Here is a 20,758-nt window from a genome sequence, read left to right as displayed (position 1 = left end):
ATTTAAAGAGCGACTGCCTTTAAAAAGCAACAAATCCCTTTGAAAACGGCCTATGTGGCATCGATTCGAGTCGGAAACACTTATTCTAGTGTCAGAATTGACTACAAAGCGTAAATAGGATAATTTTGGTCATAAAGTCAGTCTTGTCTAAAATGGAGTTTGGAACATCTGTATGTCACAACAGGGTAAATGAAAGTTGGGTTTTGGTTTGACGATGTCCATTTGCTCACTATCATGGGGTGAACAGCTATGGTGATTGCTCTCTATCCAATAGCATAGCTAGTGAGACAGACCTGCCCAGCAGCTCCGACTTTGTTTACATAAGACAACACATCGCACATTTTTTGACATGAGCAATACTGCACCAAACACCTTCGTTAGATATAAAATTGCGCAACTAAAACGACCTCTGCAGAAACATCCAAATTAATTACAGATTTCTTGAGTTATCTTAGATTCATTCTGGTTATTTTGAGGACGTGAAATAGACTTCTGCATCTACAGTGTGTCATGGGGGACAAACGTCATTAATGAAATGTGTAATCGGTCAGGAAACACACCCCAAAGACTGAAATCTCATTTTTCGAATGAGATTTTCAAAAAACACACTTGCCAATCAGCGTGTTCAGTGGCTGTTTAATACAAATCCAACTGAAAGTCTGTTGATAGTCTGAGCATTTCTAAGGTATACATCATATGTAGAGGTTGGGACAATCCAAATACAAGTGAGACTGGTGTCTCCATGGCAATGGACAGAGTGGTTTTGTCAACATCTCTCTAGGTGAGTGTCGGTCTGTTTGATGGCTGTAGTTGAGGGCTGTGAAATGAACAATAAAGATGGTATCTAATTAGAAAGCACTTATCTGGTACTCAAGCGGTAGGCCTTACACAGATGTTCTTCCTCTCATCAGCTCTGTTGATTACATATCTACTGCTACATCAACAACCACTCGATCTCTGCCTCTGGTATCAGAGGCGTCACAGGCCCACTGGAGGAGCCTGCAAGTCTCTGTTGTCTTGGTAATCATGCAGGTGAGGTAGTGTATCATAAACACTGTCACATTCTGTTTAGCCCCTGAGGCATGCAATGCAGGAACAAATTGATTCTCACCTCACCTTGACAGTAGATCCGGCAAACCAATTTATATAAAAAACAGCAACTGCTAGTGCTAAACCAGTGCTTATCACTGCATGTATTTGTGAATTAATGCAGATCCATGCTGCTAACACTGGCTGAACCCTCTGTCACTTGTTCCCTCAAGGACCTATTGAAATGTTGTGGGGCCACATGAGTCTCTGCAGTAATTTAGAGGGATGCTGGAACTTGTAGTTTTGATTCCGTTTCCCAAAAGTGGTAGCTTGCCAGTGGGGCATAAAACTACACCCCTCCTGAAGTCATACCTGCCTCTGCCAACACCTCTGGGGAATTACTCTGTCCTTATAATCCAAAGGGACAAACAGTGACTTAAACATGTAAGGCATTTGCATTTAGTGTTTGTAAGAATCTCCACGCATGCACACACAAACATATACACCCTCCTGAATGTTAATGGCAGCTTTTAGCTCCACTCAACTACCAAAGTAGGGATTGTGGGTAGGAACTCACAACGCACCAATCACGACAATGCTTCCATGGGGGCTACTTCGCTTTTCAAGTCAACTGATGAGCTACTGCATCCGCTCCAGAACACATCCCTAATGATAACAATTGTGACATAATTTACCATGAGGACCACGTTAAAGGGTGACTGCACTTCCTGATTTGGCCTCGTTTTGAAGATTGCTGATTAAGAAATGCTAGTGGACATTGAATTAAACCAAACAAGAGTTGTCTTGGGGGTGTAGTTTGATGGTGGTGTTTTATGTTTGCATACACTGGCTAATACTGTTGTGTCCCCCCCCCCCGAGTCATCATAGTAACAACATAGCCACTTCCTTAAAATAGTCAGAAATAATTTAGGATAAATCAAGACATCTGTCATTAATTTAGACGTTTTTGCCAAGGAGGTCTTAGTCACGCAATTTTACACCTAGCTAAGGTGTTTGGTGCAGTATTTCTCAAGTAAGTAAGTGTGCATAAAAACGAGTCAGCGCATTGCATACAGTCTATCGAGTCGGGAAAGTATGGTAGCGTGCTCAGGACTGATTTTTGAGAACAATAACATGTCTACAACTTCATCATCTGCAAACTGTCAAGCTATCGTAAATAAAGCACAAGTTACACGCTGTTTATCAGTACTCAAAATCACTTGCTAGCTAGCTAAATGCCAACTCTGTGTCAATTAAGCTAGCAAGTAACGTTAGTAGCTAGCATGCTTCCGTGCAGTTTAGTTTTTAACAACTTTCTCACTATCTATTACCAGAGTGTGCATCTGTCTGGCAGTGTCTAGTAGGGAATCATGTAAAAAAAAAACGGGTTTGGGTTACTTATAAATTGTAGTTGGGATACAAGTGCAAACTGATCATCTCAACTCTCATTTTGCACCAAAAAGTGGCAGACTCGAGTGATTGACACTGTCAAACAAATCAGAAAATGACCACGCTTAAAGCCAAGGGTTATTTCAACATCGCCTTGGTGACGTGTTGTCTTATTTAAACAAGTCTGAGGTGCTGTGTAATGTGCAGGTCTGTCTGACTTCTTGGAGATTTTGGCTGCTATGTTTGGATGGAGTGTGCAGCACAGCTACTTCTCTCGTGTTAGTGGGCACTGGGCAAGTGGGCATGATCGTAATCCATACCCAACCCTCGAGTAAACAGTGACAAACTCACTTAGAAAGCTCAGCTTTGGACGAGACTGGAATTATGCTATTTACACTTTGTAGTCAATTTTGACACTAGAATTAATGTTTCTGACTCATATCGATGCCACATATGCCGTTTAAAAACAGAGAAGTTGGTTCTAAGGGGCAGTTGACTTTTAAAACAGCTCATTAAGCAAGAGTTGCTAAAAGGCAAGGAAATCATAACTGAACAGTTATATTAAGATAGCTAGAAATAAGCACCAACACAACCCAAGAGATGGAGATTTCAGATGCACTTCCCTTTATACAGTGAGCTCCAAAAGTATTGGGACAGTGACACATTTGTTGTTGTTTTGACTGTGTACTCCAGCACTTTGGATTTGAAATGATACAACAACTACTGGTTAAAGTGCAGACTGTCAGTTTTAATTTTAGATAATTTTCATCCATATCGAGTGAACCGTTGGGAACAAATTCAGTTATATGTATATTAAAGTAGTAAAAAGTGAACTATTTGGTCCCATATGCATAGGATGCAATGGCTACATCAAGCTTGTGACTCTACAAATGTGTTTGATGCATTTGCTGTTTGGTTTGGTTGTGTTTCAGATTCTTTTTGTGCCCAATAGAAATTAATGGTAAATAATGTATTGTGTCATTTTGGAGTCACTTTTATTGTAAATAAGAATATAATATGTTTCTAAACACTTCTACATTAATGTTGATGCTACCATGATTACGGATACTCCTGAATTAATCGTGAAAAATTATGAGTGAGAAAGTTACAGACGCACAAATATCATATCCCCATGATATGCTAACCTCTCACAATACAATAACAGGGGAGGTTAGCATTTTAGGGGATTGATATTTGTGCATCTATAACTTTGTATATGTGAATTTGTCCCACTACTTTTGTTCACCTAATATGGGGGGACTATGTTCCAAAACTGCTGTACTTTCTAAACAATTCACCCGATATGGATTAAAATACCCTCAAATTAAAGCTGATAGTCTAGTCTGCACTTTAACCTCATAGTCACTATAATTTCAAGTTTTGGAGTACAGAGCCAAAACATCAACTAATGTGTCACTGTCCCAATACTTTTGGAGCTCATTGTAGCTAGCTTCAGTAACATCTGCTATGAGTATACTGAAGGCAGCAGCTAATGGAGTGTGTGTTAACTTCCAAGATCTTGATGATTAAGTAGTACGCTAATTAGGGCACAGTTAAAGGTGCAACCAACATTTCTATTAAATTGAGTAAATAGCCAATTTAAGTACAGATATAGAGTAATGGATTAGAGATGGATTGATAAGAAGACATCCCAGAAGGGATCCTGGTTAATAACTTGGTTCATGTTCTCCCTCCCACTAAAGGAATAAAAAATACAGCATCGAGTCCAATCAACTAACAAGCTCCTGTATTTTAACTAAGTAACCCCTTGGAAAGGTGCTCTTGGATTTATTAAAAAGGTGCGCTTGAGGTATGGGGATATCATTTGCATTTACAAAAATGAAAAACAATCTGCCAACTGTATGGGCAATTTGCACTAATAGATCATGTCTGGCACAATATACAGTGTTTGAATGACGAGAGTGGTGGCCCTACATTGAACAACAGCTGAATAGGATAAGCCTATACATAATCAATTATTGTGGTACAGGGGGCTTAAGAGAGGATTGGTGAGGTTGTAAGAGATTAAACTAAGGCAGAGAACTAACAAAGAGAAAGAACATTGCGTTCAGTCTTTTCAAGCACAGCAATCTCCTCATTTCAATTAGAAAAGCAGCAGCCTCGGCCTGCAGAGCAACAAATCCCCCTGCAATCCGTCATCAGCATCCTCCAGCCATCCCCTAGACAAAAGTTGTTATTACTATTGAGGCCAGAGCATTGTGGCCAAGCCATTGCTTTTTGTCATTTAGCAGACCCGTAGCAATTAAGGTTAAGTGCTTTGCTCCCAAACTCGATCCTGGGGACCCCAAGGGGTGCACATTTAGATTTTTGCCCATCATCAAGCTTTAAGTATTTGAATCAGCTGTGTAGTGTTAGGGTAAAAACCTAAACATGCACCCTTTGCGGTCCCCGGGACTGAGTTTGGGAAAGCCTGATCTATATGGATACAGTTACAAAAAATATTTTGATTTCATAACATTAAGGGACAGACTTTGGAAGCGTAGAACATAGCATATTCCCATAACCATTATATAAATGATGATTTATCCCTAATGTATCAAACCTGAGTAACATCTCAATTGATTCTATAGGGATAGAGATGCACACAATTAATCTATCGTTTTAATTTCATGATATAAGGCACATGCTTTGAAAGCGAGTACTATTAATCCTATAATCGCATAATCATAATAGTCCCATAATCAGAATATCGTACAAATATTTTACAGTATAAAAGAACAAGATCTTACAGTATCAACTTCCTGTATCCTTGGAAAGAAAACTACTATATTAGCTTACTGTAAGTTTTGGTTACACTGTTTGTTTACATCCTACATCCTTCCGACCAGCTGTTGGTATGAATGTACCGTGAAGCATCCTAGCACGGCACTGAGGGGGTTCCTAGGCATTTAAATAATGCCGTAATGAATAACTAAGCAGAGAGGAGTGAGGAGGAATGGAGCGGTGGGTCAATGGAGATGGGTCATATTATGGATTCTCACTCCTTCCTTCCATCCTCTCTGGAGCTGAACACTGAACACGTAGAGGACAGGTCTCCCACTGATCATGTTTCATTGCCTTCCCATGGAAAACTCTGATCTCTGACTGACTGACTGACTGACAGCATCCTTTCTGTCTGAAGGAAGTGAATTAAAAGTGATGGGAAGTGGGAATTTTGTTGCAATCACAGATACAGTAATGTAACGTTTTTGTACTATAAAATGTTTGTCACACAATACATGGACATGTAAAATGAAATGATATGGACACTATTATGCAAATGAGAGCCTCGACGTGGATGTTGATTAAAGGCAGCCCCCCCGCACCTCTCTGATTCAGAGGGGTTGGGTTAAATGCGGAAGACACATTTCAGTTGAATGCATTCAGTTGTACAACTGACTAGGTATCCCCCCTTTCCCTTTGAATTTCATACAAGATCAATGCATAAAAAATCAGCACACCAGACTAACTATCTAATGTGTGGTGCTGTTTGACTATCTAATATGATAACGGATATTACACACGCCTCAGACTATCTCTGCTATACTCTGCTGTGTCTATCATTCCATGCTGCAGCAGTAAATCAACACTGTAGGCTCTTCAGTGAAGACTGCTGTGCCTGGCTGCATGCAGTACACTCAACAACAGTGGGCCGATTTACTCTCATTCTCACTCCAGTGTATTTAGATCAGCGCACGATGACTCTGAGGCTTTTGTGAGTATATTAAGCTGCATGGGCTTAGAGTCATAACCACCATTATCATAATCATCTGAGGAACACTATTTTGTCCCTGCACGCAAGCACACACACATGAATGCACATACACATGCACAAGCGCTAGTGATGTACGGGTTGACTCATAACCCGCAGTCCCCGCGGTTATATCCACGTGGATGAAGGGTGGGTGCGTGGTGGGCAGACGGGTTGAATATAGAGAAAACAATGCATTAAAAATCCATAAATGTATAATTCTTGTGCAATTCATATCTATAGGCTATATTGAGGTTTTTCATTAGGTCTTAAATATATTTGCTGCATGAGAGAAACAGAGATGAAAGTGAAAACAAACTTTATCACTGTCAACTATATTTAAGCATTCATTCTGTCAATGTTTTATGACTTTTATTGTTGTGAGCAAGGGTTTATGTAATATTCTAGGGCACCAAGTAATGACAGAAGAGAAGCTGCATCTAATTATAGACAAGTTGACTAACAAATAGCCTACCAAAATGTCGGAAATTATAAGCAGAAACATAGGCCTATGTAAAAAGGCCTGTCAAAAAATTGTTCCGCCACCTCTGACTGTACAGCACATTATCTATATTTGGGGGTTAGGGTCAGGTGTAGGCCTTAGATTTTCACATATAGTCTGGCAGTTGTGGATGTGTTATTAGCAATTGCGTGCGCGTGCGGGTGAAACAGTTGACGCGGATCACTAGCACGTGGACACACACAAACAGGGCTCTTTAAACTTCCCAATCATCTCTGTCTCAGAGCCTAAGGCTGACAGCATGGGGAAACAACAACAGGGGATAAAAAGTAGGCAGGGCAGACAGGAGAAGAAGATCTGCAGAGGCCTGGTAGCTTCTACTGTTGAAAATTAATAGAAGAGAGGACCAGAACAGTAGTCTAATGTTTGGAAAAGATTTGGTGAAGTGGTAAAAGAGGATGATATGTATGATGATTGTGAGGCGCTATACAAATTCGACAGTCACAAGAGGGGGAATTCAAATTGAATCAGCTGTGTTTTGTTAGGGCAAAAAACAAAATGTACACCCCTTGGTGTCCCGAGGACCGAGTTTGGGAAACTCTGACCTAATATGATATTAACTCCTGCAGAATTAAGCATTTCTTACAGTAAAATCATACACCAAATGTACATTTTGAATCAGGAACAGGAGTGGAGAAATATTATTAATTTATTATAGGATGTTGAGAGAATGAATGCGCGGTTAGGGACTGTGTGTAAAGGGTGCCAGCTTTATCGGCATCATAAACGCTGATAGTATTTCAACCACATAAAATATGCATCCAAGCTGAACTGAAATCTTATAAACAAGCATGTTGAGTCGTTTTAACAGCTTTTAATTTCCTTAAAACTGGTCAAACTGATGAAATTTGGAAATTTTACATGGAAAGGCTTTCTCGTTGTTTTAGAGTTAGGCCTATTGCGTTTTCTCTAAACGTCTTTGCTGCGCGAGAGAAGCAGAGATGAAATAGAAAGAGAAAACAAACTTTCCGATGTCAACTGGATTGAAGCATATCTATTTATGACATTATTCTGGTGAGCAAGGATATATTTAGCGTTCTAGTAATAACAGAAGAAAAGCTGCATGTATCTAATTATAGTGATTGTGCAAAGCACCTCACACCATATTTGTATTTAACCAGGCAAGTCAGTTAAGAACACATTCTTATTTACAATGACGGCCTACCGGGGAACAGTGGGTTAACTGCCTTGTTCAGGGGCAGAATGACAGATTTTTACCTTGTTAGCTCGGGGATTCGATCGAGCAACCTTTCGGTTACTGGCCCAACGCTCTAACCACTATGCTACCCGCAACCCCTAACAAATAGCCTGACTAACAAATAGCCTGCATAAATGTTGTAAATTATAAGCAGAAACATAGATCTATCTAAAAAGGCCTGTCAAAAAAATAGTTCCACCATCTCTGACAGTACAGTGCATTTTCTATATTTGCGGGTTAGGATCGAGTGCGGGCCTCAAATTTTCACTTTAAATCAAAAACATGAAGTGCCTGTGGCCCCACAGGACCAGGGTTGTCTACCCCTGCTCTATGGTATACCAGCTACAGTACTTTAGACTCCATAAAAAGCCCCCTGATGCATTTTTGCTGGTGGTGCAGCAGTGGGCCTCTTGAGTTCTGCCTCAGTCTGTATTATTGATGAGAGATAGTGCCTTTGAAATAGAAACATATACTGCCTACAAACTATACTGTCCTATTTTCACAGGCAGTAAGGCAGTATACTATAGCCTCAGCAATATTGCATTCGCTTTGACAGAATTATTGTTGTAATGGTATACAGAAAACGATTAACATACACGTGTCAATGTTTCTGAATAGTTAATGAAGCCAGTGACATTGGAAAATCACATGTAAGTGGGTCCAATGTGCATAAATGTCAGAACTAAACATTACAGGCATATGTAACTGTTAATAATGTTAAAACTGCTGTAATTAACTGTATTGACTTGGCACAACTCTCTGCAACTATTAAAAGATTTAACACCCTGCACCAAGCTCAACCTTACTTTGCCCCTCTGGATTTTGCTACACAGCAAAAATACTGTAGCAGACTCAAAACATTGTTGCAAGTTTCTGCCCAACCAACATCATTAATTGAACTATGCAGTAAAGTGCTAAGAGAAACGGCGAGAAGGGATGAGAATGTTAAAGAGAGCATTTTAACACCCATACTGACTTTTATTCAGGCAGGCCATTGTAGGCTGCCTGCATATCCTCCCCCTTAATGAAACCGTGCAGTCCCATTCAGAGAGAAGCATCTCATGTGACTTGGCTGGGGAGTAAAGGTAAGGCTATTCCACTGTAGTTGCTGATGTGCTCTGACACACATGTAGCCTAGGCTACACACATAGGCGACACACACAGACGACACACACACACACACACACACACACACACACACACACACACACACACACACACACACACACACACACACACACACACACACACACACTCTCATAATCCGCTGTGGTTTGCATTGGAAAGCAGACAGTAACTGAAAGGTTTCTGGTTAGAATTCTAGAATCCCCGAGCCGACAGGGCTCTGTCGATGTGCCCTTGAGCAAGGCACTTAACGATCATTGCTCCTGTAAGTCGCTCTGGTTAAGAGCGTCTGCTAATTTACTCAAAAGTAAATGTCTATCATGGAAATTGAAATCGATTAAATCACTTGAATGAGCAAAATATTAATACAAATGTGTCAATATCCTCCATGCAACCAATAAAGCAATTGTACGGTCTATAAAGAGCAGCAGCATTCTCGGAGTTATGTAAGCGATGCACAGGAATCAAACTGCAGACATAAAGAAAAACCCAGAAAAACCTTAAACAGGAGGCTGAGAAAAAATATGATTTACAAGTGGGTGGCACATACAGTGCCAATTTCCGCAAATGTAACAAACAGTGCCATTGCGTGCATAAATCAGTTTCATAAATCGCGCATAATATGTGTCAATATAGCCTTAACCTATCAACAGACTGGAAAACAGAGATCGCGATTTGTTATTTTCATTTTTGCAAAAGGATATAATCGACTAAGGAATGTAGGCTATATATTCGATACGAATGTATCATTACATAGGCTAATTCATATCCTTTGCCTAAATATAATAATAAATAGCTTATATGGGATACAATTTGACTGCGCTTTGCACCGCGCGCTTGAAGCATCACACGGGTTTGAGGATGCTGCAGGTTTGATATCGAACTGGTGCTCTTAGTCTGAAACATGCAGCGGCTTCATGCGGGTCAATGTGCGGTACCTTTGCCCAGCATCACTCCCAAAAGAGCCCATCGTCCGTATCGGCTTCAACGGGTTGACCCAAGTCGGCTCCTCCGGTGTTTTCGTCGCCTCGGTCTTCACGTCTGGGTCTATCTCCGAAGGAGACGGCGTGAGTTTAGCGCCTGCCATCGTCCACCCTCTCCCAAGTTACCCCCTGCCGAGAATGACCAATATGTTACCCCTCAGTTGTCAATACCAGCCTATGGAGCGACTGAAATTCAAAACTGCATCCTGAACGCACTTCTGCGGCAATATAGACCGAGGTAGACTTGTTTTCCATTCCTTTCTGCATCACACAATCATGTGAGAAAGTGCTGGGAGCTTATTGTTATTGAGCAGCACTCCATCCTTCGGAGATGTGAGGTCCATTGCATCTCAGCCTCAAGACGTCATCAAACCATTCTACCCAGTAGTCGCGTGCCTCTGTTGCTAGTGTAGCTGTACTAATTGTTACATCATTCGCAAGATGTGCAAAGGGGGGCATGATCAAAGATTTATTTTGATCACTGCACATTGCCACAGCTGTCATTCTGTGCACCAAAATATAATGTGTATTAACAGTTTTGTAGTGTAAAGTGTCTTTACCCCATTATGAATTAATAACCTCTACAAGATCGGTGGGTCCCCGCAGGAAGGTTGAGCTAAAGTAGGCTAATGCGTTTAGCATGAGGTTGTAAGTAACACGAACATTTCCCAGGACATAGACATATCTGATATTTGCAGAAAGCTTAAATTCTTGTTAATCTAACTACACTGTCCAATTTATAGTAGCTATTACAGTGAAAGAGTTATGAGTTATCAAGACAGTTATGAACTTGAAAAGTTATTAATAAACCAATTAGGCACTTTGGCCAGTCCTGATACAACATTTTTAACAGAAATGCAGTGGTTCATTGGATCAGTTTAAAACTTTGCACATACACTGCTGCCATCTAGTGGCCAAAATCTAAATTGCGCGTGGGCTGGATTAATACATTATGGCCTTTCTCTTGCATTTCAAAGATGATTGTACAAAAATAGCATTTTTTTCCCTTTGTATTATCTTTTGCCAGCTCTAATCTGTTATATTCTCCTACATTCATTTCACATTTCCACAAACTTCAAAGTGTTTCCTTTCAAATGGTATCAAGAATATGCATATCCTTGTTCAGGTCCTGAGCTACAGGCAGTTAGATTTGGGTATGTCATTTTAGGCGAAAATTGGGGAAAAAATGGGCGGATCCTTAAGAGGTTTTTAATGGATAGGATCACTAAGGTGAGGTTTATTAATTTCCAAAACAGGAGTGATGGATGACTTATTCATACTGTGAAATCTCAGTAATGCTTGACGCTCGCAGTTGCCACCAGATCTGACACTCCTATAATCAGTAATCACTCCCATGTCTCATCTAAAGTGAGTAGTATTTTACAGTGTAGACACAACGTGGCACCACCAGACCAACAGCCACAGGTGCACTGCAATTAACGAACACTAGGATGCTTGTACGCACTTAATATAGGAGCTCATTTATAACACCAAAACAAAAATGGAACCTCCACTCCTCACCATGGCCTACAGTATATTAACCAACATTACGGAACCCTCAAAACCTTTTACGTTGTCCTACAGTGAAGAGGATAATACAAGGAAAGACAAAAAGACAGCCTGTCACAAACACTTTAGAATGATCAATAGATAGCAACTCTTGGGAAAAGCAATTGCAAGAAGAAAAGTGAAGGAGGACTGAGTCCAGTAAGGGAAGAAAATTATATATGTAATGTAATAAAAAAGTGATAGAGATTGAAGGGGGTGCAAGAAAAAAATAAAGATTTAGAATGAAGGATGGAAAAAGGATGAGGAAGAAAACAAAGGAGGAAACAGAGGAGAGGACCGTACTCAGTCTCCACAGAGTCACCTTGTGGTGATGGAGAGAACAACAGCCATACCTCCAACAGACACTGAGCAAGAGCAGCAGTTTACTACAAGGAGCAGACAGAAACAACTGAATGATCAGTAGTATTTTCTGAGCAAAATATAGCTCTTAGTATAAGTTGATGCTTTGTCAATGTGTGTATGTAACAGGGGGACTTCGTAACCAGGAGCTATTGCCATTAGATCAAAGGGAAATTACTCTGGTGCAAGGACTACTATTGGGTTTTATACATAGTCAAGGCCAATAATTGGCAGAGTGTGATTTCAAATTACCTCCGCTACATGTACCTTTTTGGAAAACAGCAATATATAGCACTAATAACACTACCACAGTCTGTGACAATAAAAAAAAACACTAGCTATAAAAACATACATACTGTACTGTAGTGTTGTTAGAAGATTGAACAGTCAGCAGATAATAGGCACTTTGGGAGAGGGTCAAAAAGGTCCCCTTAAATCTCATTCCAATACTGAAAATAAGACTGGTGACGGTGGGAATGGAATGGCAGTCTGGGGGCGACAACACACACACGGACACACACGCAGACACACTGGCGTCGGAGCGCCCACAGTCCACTAATCCCTCTGGTCACGCACCACTACCTCCTTCACACTGCAGATGGCAACCGAGAGCCACAGTAACACTGCTCTGTCAAAACACATTAGAACAGGAGCAAGCAGCCTCGAGCTCCACAGGCTACACAACACCACAGCTGTCTGCTTCAACATAACATGGCCAGAGAGGGGAGAAAGGCTGACAAGTCAACACCACTGGCACACTTGGACACACACATTCATGACCACATACAGTACGCACACACATATACACACATACTGTATGTGCATGCTTGCACACACACACACACACACACACACACACACACACACACACACACACACACACACACGCGCCTGTGCATGCAGCAGAGGGACTGCGACCCAAGGGCTAACCTGAAAAAGAGCACTTTCCTCTATGTGGTCTGAAATAGACTATGCCTCAGGGATCATGGGGGCACATATGGACATATCTTGTTGTACAGATATGTGACAGAAGTGGAAACTGGTTGTTTATTTTAATGGCATAATAGTCACGTAAAGTATGTGCTGATATAGACATTTTATATATATATATATATAAATGTAGTACCAGTCACCAGACACACCTACTCATTCAAGGGTTTTTCTTTATTTTTACTATTTTCTACATTGTAGAATAATAGTGAAGACATCAAAACTATGAAATAACACATATGGAATCATGTAGTAACCAAAAAAGTGTTAAACAAATCCAAATATATTTTATATTTGAGATTCTTCCAATAGCCACCCATTCTTTGCCTTGATGACAGCTTTGCACACTGTTGGCATTCTCTCAATCAGCTTAACCTGGAATGCTTTTCCAACAGTCTTGAAGGAGTTCCCACATACTGTATGCTGAGCACTTGTTGGCTGCTTTTCCTTCACTCATCCCAAACCATCTCAATTTGGTTGAGGTCGGGTGATTGTGGAAGCCAAGTCATCTGATGCAGCACTCCATCACTCTCCTTCTTGGTAAAATAGCCCTTACACAGCCTGGAGGTGTGTTGGGTCAGTGTCCTGTGTCCTCATATTTTGATTTATTTATTTAACCTTTATTTAACTGGGCAAATCAGTTAAGAACAAATTCTTATTTACAATGACGGCCTAGGATCAGTGGGTTGACTGCCTTGTTCAGGGGTAGAACGACAGATGTTTACCATGTCAGCTCAGGGATTTGATCTAGCAACCTTTTGGTTACCGGCCCAATGCTCTAACCACTAGGCTACCTGCCGCCCACCACTAGGCTACCTGCCGCCCACCACTAGGCTATACCCACATTACACCACCACTAGGCTAACCATAACACCTCCTCCTCCATTGTTTACCATGGGAAATACACACGTGGAGATCATCTGTTCACACACACAGCGTCTCACAAAGACACGGCGGTTGGAACCAAAAATCTCAAATTTGGACTCATCAAACCAAAGGACAAATATCCACCGGTCTAATGTCCATTGCTCGTGTTTCTTGGCCCAAACAAGTCTCTTCTTATTATTGGTGTCCTTTAGTAGGGTTTCTTTGCAGCAATTCGACCATAAAGGCCTGATTCACACAGTCTCCTCTGAACAGTTGTTGTTGAGATGTGTCTGTTACTTGAACTCTGTGAAGCATTTATTTGGGCTGCGATTTCTGAGGCTGGTAACTCTAATGAACTTATTCTCTGCAGCAGAGGTAACTCTGGGTCTTACATTCCTGTGGCAGTCCGCATGAGAGCCAGTTTCATCATAGCGTTTGATGGATTTTGCGACTGCATAAAGTTATTGAAATTTTCTGTATTGACTGACCTTCATGTCTTAAAGTAATGATGGGCTGTTGTTTCTCTTTGCTTATTTGAGCTGTTCTTGCCATAATATGGACTTGGTCTTTTACCAAATAGGGCTATCTTCTGTTTACCCCCCTACTTTGTCACAACACAACTGATTGGCTCAAACACATTCAAAAGGAAAGAAATTCCACAAATTAACTTTGAACAAGGCACACCTGTTAATTGAAATGCATTCCAGGTGACTACCTCATGAAGCTGGTTGAGAGAATGTCAAGAGTGTGCAAAGCTGTCATCAAGGCAAAGGGTGGCTATTTGAAGATATTATTTTGAGTCAATAAGTATTTAACCCCTTTGTTATGGCAAGCCAAAATAAGTTCAGGAGTAAACACTTGCTTAAAATTTGCTTAACAAGTCCCATACTGTAATAAGTTGCATGTTTAATAGTGTTAAACATGATTTTTGAATGACTACCTCATCTCTCTACCCCACACATACAGATAATTGTAAGGTCCCTCAGTCGAGCAGTGAATTTCAAACACAGACTCAACCACAAAGACCAGGGAGGTTTTCCAATGCCTCGCAAAGAAGGGCACCTACTGGTAGATGGGTAAAAAAACAAAAAAACAGACATTGAATATCCTTTTGAGCATGGGGAAGTTATTAATTACACTTTGGATGGTGTATCAATACACCCAGTCACTACAAAGATACAGGTGTCCTTCCTAACTCAGTTGCCGGAGAGGAAGGAAACCGGTCAGGGATTTCACCATGAGGCCAATTGTGACTTTAAAACAGTTACAGAGTTTAATGGCTGTGATCGGAGAAAACTGAGGATGGATCAACAACATTGTAGTTACTCCACAATACCAACCTAATTGACAGTGTGAAAAGAAGGAAGATTGTACAGAATAAAAATATTCCAAATCATGCATCCTGCTTGCAACAAGGCACTAAAGTAATACTGGAAGAAAATGGCAAAGCAATTCACTTTTTCTCCTGAATACAAAGTGTGATGTTTGGGGCAAATCAAATACAACACATTATTGAGTACCACTCTCCACATTTTCAAACACAGTGCTGGCTGCATCATGTTATGTGTATTCTTGTAATCTTTAAAGACTGGGGAGTTTTTCAGGATAAAAAATAAACAGAATGGAGCTAAGCACAGGCAAAATCCTAGAGGAAAACCTGGTTCAGTCTGCTTTCCACCGGACACTGGGAGATGAATTCACCTTTCAGCAGGACAATAACCTAAAACACATGGCCAAATCTACACTGGAGTTACTTACCAAAAAGACCGTGAATGTTCCTGACTGGCCGAGTTACAGTTTTGACTTAAATCTACTTGACAATCTATTGCAAGACCTGAAAATGGTTGTCTAGTAATGATCAACAACCAATTTGACAGAGCTTGAAGAATGCCAAAAGGTGCTTCTACAAAGTATTGACTCAGGGGTGTGAATACTTCAGATATTTCAGTATTTCATTTTCAATAAATTGGCTACAATTTCTAAAAAACGGTTTTCACGTTGTCATTATGGGTATTTTTTTAATCCATTTTGAATTCAGGCTGTAACACAACAAAATGTGGAATAAGTCAAGGGGCATGAATACTTTCTGAAGGCACTGTACTAGCCAATTATTTTCTATGTATTCCACTTGCCTGCACAGAGAAGAGAGAAGCAGAGTAACTCTTCTACTGTTCTGCCATGTCTCATAGAAACCAATTCCCATTTCCCCTTGTCCCCACATCAGCCTCCAGTCCAGTGTGACGATGCTGTGTCTCTATAGACACACCACCTGCGCGCAAACACACACACACGCACGCACACGCACACGCACACACACACACACACACACACACACACACACACACACACACACACACACACACACACACACACACAGTCCCTTTGCTCGCTGACGAGCTCGTCACATCCCAGTCATTACAGCAGCTTATTAAACATGACAACCATAGGGCTCCAGCCTCCACCAACGGCAGCTAATTAAACAAGGGAAGACAAACGCCTGAGTGATACAATTTCCCACCTCAAATAAGTGAAGGAAAGCAATACAGAGGTTATAAAACTCAGTTCTCCCCTGACAGTTTTCCTTTCTCACTTCTGTGAAGTCTATACTTATTGCAGTTGCCACTAGGATGAGCCTCGTGAGACTGTGCTCGACAACCAATTAGTATCCTCTGCGTTGGGGCTCTATAAAACAGCCTAACTATTCATACTGTAGGCAAAAACTAATTTTCTAGCTAGGAGATACTGACTAATACCAGATATTAAAACACTGAAACAAGTGTTAATCATATCAGAGGGAAGTACAAATCGATTCTCAAAGACACATTTAACACATTGGGATTCTCATACTGATTGAGCTATATTCCGCAATCCAGATGTACAGATCGAGACAGTGCAGCCAATTTAAATGGAAAAATGTCTAGTGCCGATGAGGGTGAGAGGCGAGAGCTATAACTGTGGGCCACCCACACACTAGCATGATGACTAAGCCTACCTATGGTCTAGACTCCAGGCTCTGAGTCTGAAAGTGTGTGTGTGTGATGCTTGTGCACGTGTGTGCGTGTTCATGTGTGTGCCATGCGTTTGTGTCTAACCTGTAGGTGCCCTGTTTTGGAAGGAACATTTCCCAACACTCCACTCCAGGCACATCACATAATGTATCTTCACACATTAGGTGGCAGAACAGGGAAAAGTTCACACTAACCCTGGCCTTCCCTGAGGCTCATACAGCCCTTGATGCATTCAGAGGACTTCTGCTGGCTCATCATCATCATCATCATCATAGTCATCGTCATCATCATCAGTGCTACACCCTGCCATAACACTGTTATGTACACCATCCAGTTAGAGTCTTGTCCACGGCTGCCTTGTTGTTGCCTTGTTGAGAGGAGCATTTTCAAAGTATTAAACGCTTATTTCTCTATTAAACAGGCTATAGAAAGCAAGGTCAGTATTCGAACAGTGATTCTTCCTCAATGGAGCAGTTATAGTTGATTCATCATCTAATTACCTCCACTCATTCCATATAGCTCCCATCAGCATCATGAAAAGCGGCAGAAGGGGGGAGGAAAACAAAATTATTAATCGTAAGGGAAGATACACTACTGTTCAAAAGTTTGGGGTCACTTAGAAATGCCCTTGTTTTTGAAAGAAAAGCTAATTTTTTTGTCCATTGAAATAACATCAAATTGATCAGAAATACAGTGTAGACATTGTTAATGTTGTAAATGACTATTGTAGCTGAAAACGGCTGATTTTGAATGGTATATCTACATAGGCGTACGGAGGCCCATTATCACCAACCATCACTCCTATGTTCCAATGGCATATTGTGTTAGCTAATCCAACTTTGTCATTTTAAAAGGCTGAATGATCATTAGAAAACCCTTTTGTAATTATATTAGCACAGCTGAAAACTATAGGCCAGTCTGAGATATGGCTTTTTCTTTGCAACTCTGCCTAGAAGGCCAGCATCCCGGAGTCAAACTATAGGCCATATCTCAGACTGGCCTATAGTTTTCAGCTGTGCTAACATAATTGCAAAAGGGTTTTCTAATGATCAATTAGCCTTTTAAAATGATAAACTTGGATTAACTAACACAAATTGCCATTGGAACACAAGAGTGATGGTTGCTGATAATGGGCCTCTGTACACCTATGTAGATATTCCATTAAAAGTCAGCCGTTTCCAGCTACAATAGTCATTTACAACATTAACAATGTCTACACTGTATTTCTGATCAATTTGATGTTATTTTAATGGCCCCAAAAAATAGATTTTCTTTGAAAAACAAGGACATTTCTAAGTGACCTCAAACTTTTGAACGGTAGCGTAGATAGAACCAATTTTCACAAACATTACCCCGCTGCTCGTTTGGGTTTCAATCAAGAGGTGGGCGCACATAAAAGCCGAGCTACATAGAGAATCTGACTTCTGTTTTCTATTTCTGAAATGAGCATTTAACAACCCCTCCTCCTCCTCCTCCTCTGCTCTGCCGGCCCTCCTTTCTCCCATCCCCCTGTCAATCATACACGTGTGTATACACACACACACCTCCACACAAACACACTCCCATCCCCCATCATATGCGTGCCCCTGGTGTGCCTGTTCCTCTTCAGCAGTAATTGTCCCCCCCCCTGCACCCCCCAGCCCTGGAGATAATGACAGCCAGTGAGGGGATCCCCTCTGAGAAGGACACCAATGCTAGCTTGCCAGCAACACCAGCCAGGAGCAGCAGCCAGCCTGGGAGAATGACAGCACTGACAGAGCCCACTAGCCTCACTTTACCTACTACTCAGACAGACACATGGTGGAGGGAGGGAGAAAGCACTGACAGAGCCTGTTGGACCGCACAACTACCCCTACAATCCCATCCACTAGCCTGCATGCTAGTAATAATAATAAATATAGCTATTTTCTAAAAACTGCCAGTTAGAGTGGGGGAAGAAAGAGAGAGAGAGATAAAGAAGGTGGGAGGGAGGGAGAGAGAGAGAGAGAGAGAGAGAGAGAGAGAGAGAGAGAGAGAGAGAGAGAGCGCGAGCAAGCTGGGGACGGTGTTGCATGGGAGTCTGGGGGTCATCCTATCATCCGTGCCTTACTATAACAAGGTCAGACTGAATTGCATGACAACCAACCTTCGAGGAATTGACTACAACACAAACAGATCAGACCGCTACCAGGCAGGTACATTGGGGAGCTGGTGGTTTTGGAGATGTCCCCCTCAACAAATCACAGACACGTCGGCTCGGTAATCACAGCACTTCAAAACTAAATACATTTAAAAAGCAGACATTGAATATCCCTTTGAGCATGGTGAAGTTATTAATAACACTTTGGATGGTGTATAAATACACCAAGTCACTACAAAGATAATGGCTGTGATGGAATAAAACTGAGGAAGGATCAACAACATTGTAGTTACTCCAAAATACTAACCTTTTGACAGAGTGAAAAGAAGGAAGCCTGTACAGAATAAAAATATTCTAAAACATGCATCCTGTTTGCAACAAGGCAGTAAAGTAATACTGCAAATAATGTGGCAAAGCAATTAACTTTTTTGTCCTGAATACAAAGTGTTATGTTTGTGGCAAATCCAATACAGCACATTACTGAGTACCACTCTCCATATTTTCAAGCATAGTGGTGGCTGTTATGGGTACACTTGTAATTGTTAAGGACTTGGGAGTTTTTCAGGATAAAAAAAAAATGGAACGGAGCTAAGCACAGGCAACATTCTAGAAGAAAACCTGGTTCAGTCTTCTTTCCACCAGATACTGGGAGATTAAATCACCTTTCAGCAGGACAATAACCTAAAACACATGACCAAATATACACTGTAATTGCTTACCAAGAAGACAGTGAATGTTCCTGAGTGGCTGAGTTAACGTTTTGACTTATATCTGCTTAAAAATCTATGGCAATACCTGAAAATGGTTGGCTAACAATGATCAACAACCAATTTGACAGAGCTTGAAAAATGTAGAAAATAATCATGTGTAAATATTGCAAAGCTGGTGTGCAAAGCTCTTTAGGTGATTTCAAACTTGGTCCCTTTCAGATAATTTTTGCGAACTCAGTGTGGTTCGCTTAATTTTCTGTGCAGCGTGAACACTCAAAAGGAATTCAGGCCCCTCAAAAGAGCCCCCGAAGTGAACCGAACTGAGACCATCTCGAGAGGTGGTCTGAGGTCGGTTCGCTTGAATTCCGCGGTCTGGTTCCCTTTTTTAATACAATGTGAATGCAAAGCTCCCCAGGTACTCTTGTCATTATTCCTGCACCACACACTAGACTACTGCAACACCGTTTCCCCTGCCATAAACCCTCACATTGTTGCCACAAAAGAGAGAAGATGATGATGTGCAGATTTGCAGGGGGCTGTTTTTGGATATTGATTAGCGATTGTCAAGGATGCACAGAAATTCCAAAATGTGTGGAGAGAGCTATATAAGCTGTTTATTGATTGTGGGGTTCGAATAATGTGAGAAGACAATATATTTGGTACAAATCACAACATAGCGTACAAAATCGATTCCAGCTCTTAAAGGGTCAGGTGCCTGCCTACCTTGTGTGTACAATTTTCAAATACAGCATTATTTATTCTGCAGTTTTTATATTGCTATTTATTCTGTTACCAATCAAATGTACATGTTAATAGTATATTCTGTATGTTATTATTATGTCTCATATTTACCTAAATTACATCTATTAGCTTCCAAAATGTAAGTAGGTATATCAAGCTGTCTGATAACACATTCTGATTGAATGGCTTGTCCTGCACTTTGTAAAAACCCAGTGTGTATGTTGGAAAAATATCTTGGTTCCTTTCTAAACAAATCAAAGTGAATGCAAAGAGGACTCAGTCCACAAAATAGGTAACGAAACTGGCAAAAGAGTTTAGTCCTCATTCAAAGGCAAGGGCAGTGTGAATACAAAGAGAACTGAGTTTAGTTTTTTTTCACTTTAAAGAGGACTATATGTGAAAACACCCTTAGAGACTTAC

General features: G+C 40.9%; 1 protein-coding gene across 8 annotated transcripts in view; it reads right to left on the bottom strand.

Annotated features, from left to right (window-relative positions):
- Nucleotides 1-20,758, bottom strand: part of kcnt1b (potassium sodium-activated channel subfamily T member 1b) — a 117,771-nt gene that overhangs the window by 74,292 nt on the left and 22,721 nt on the right. For 3 of the 8 annotated variants that reach the window (XM_029716380.1, XM_029716383.1, XM_029716382.1), the window contains exon 1: nt 9,951-10,355. The exons of the other annotated variants lie outside the window; for them this stretch is intronic. In XM_029716380.1, coding sequence (XP_029572240.1) covers nt 9,951-10,099 — 149 coding nt within the window. In that variant the 5' untranslated portion in view covers nt 10,100-10,355. Of the gene's footprint in view, nt 1-9,950; nt 10,356-20,758 lie in introns of those variants that run through there. 8 annotated transcript variants of the gene reach the window in all.

Source organism: Salmo trutta, chromosome 27 (assembly GCF_901001165.1).
Source record: "Salmo trutta chromosome 27, fSalTru1.1, whole genome shotgun sequence".
NCBI classification, from domain to species: Eukaryota; Metazoa; Chordata; class Actinopteri; order Salmoniformes; family Salmonidae; genus Salmo; species Salmo trutta.
The sequence above is the reverse complement of the archived record's forward strand: the minus strand, read 5'-3'. Positions and strand labels throughout refer to the sequence as shown.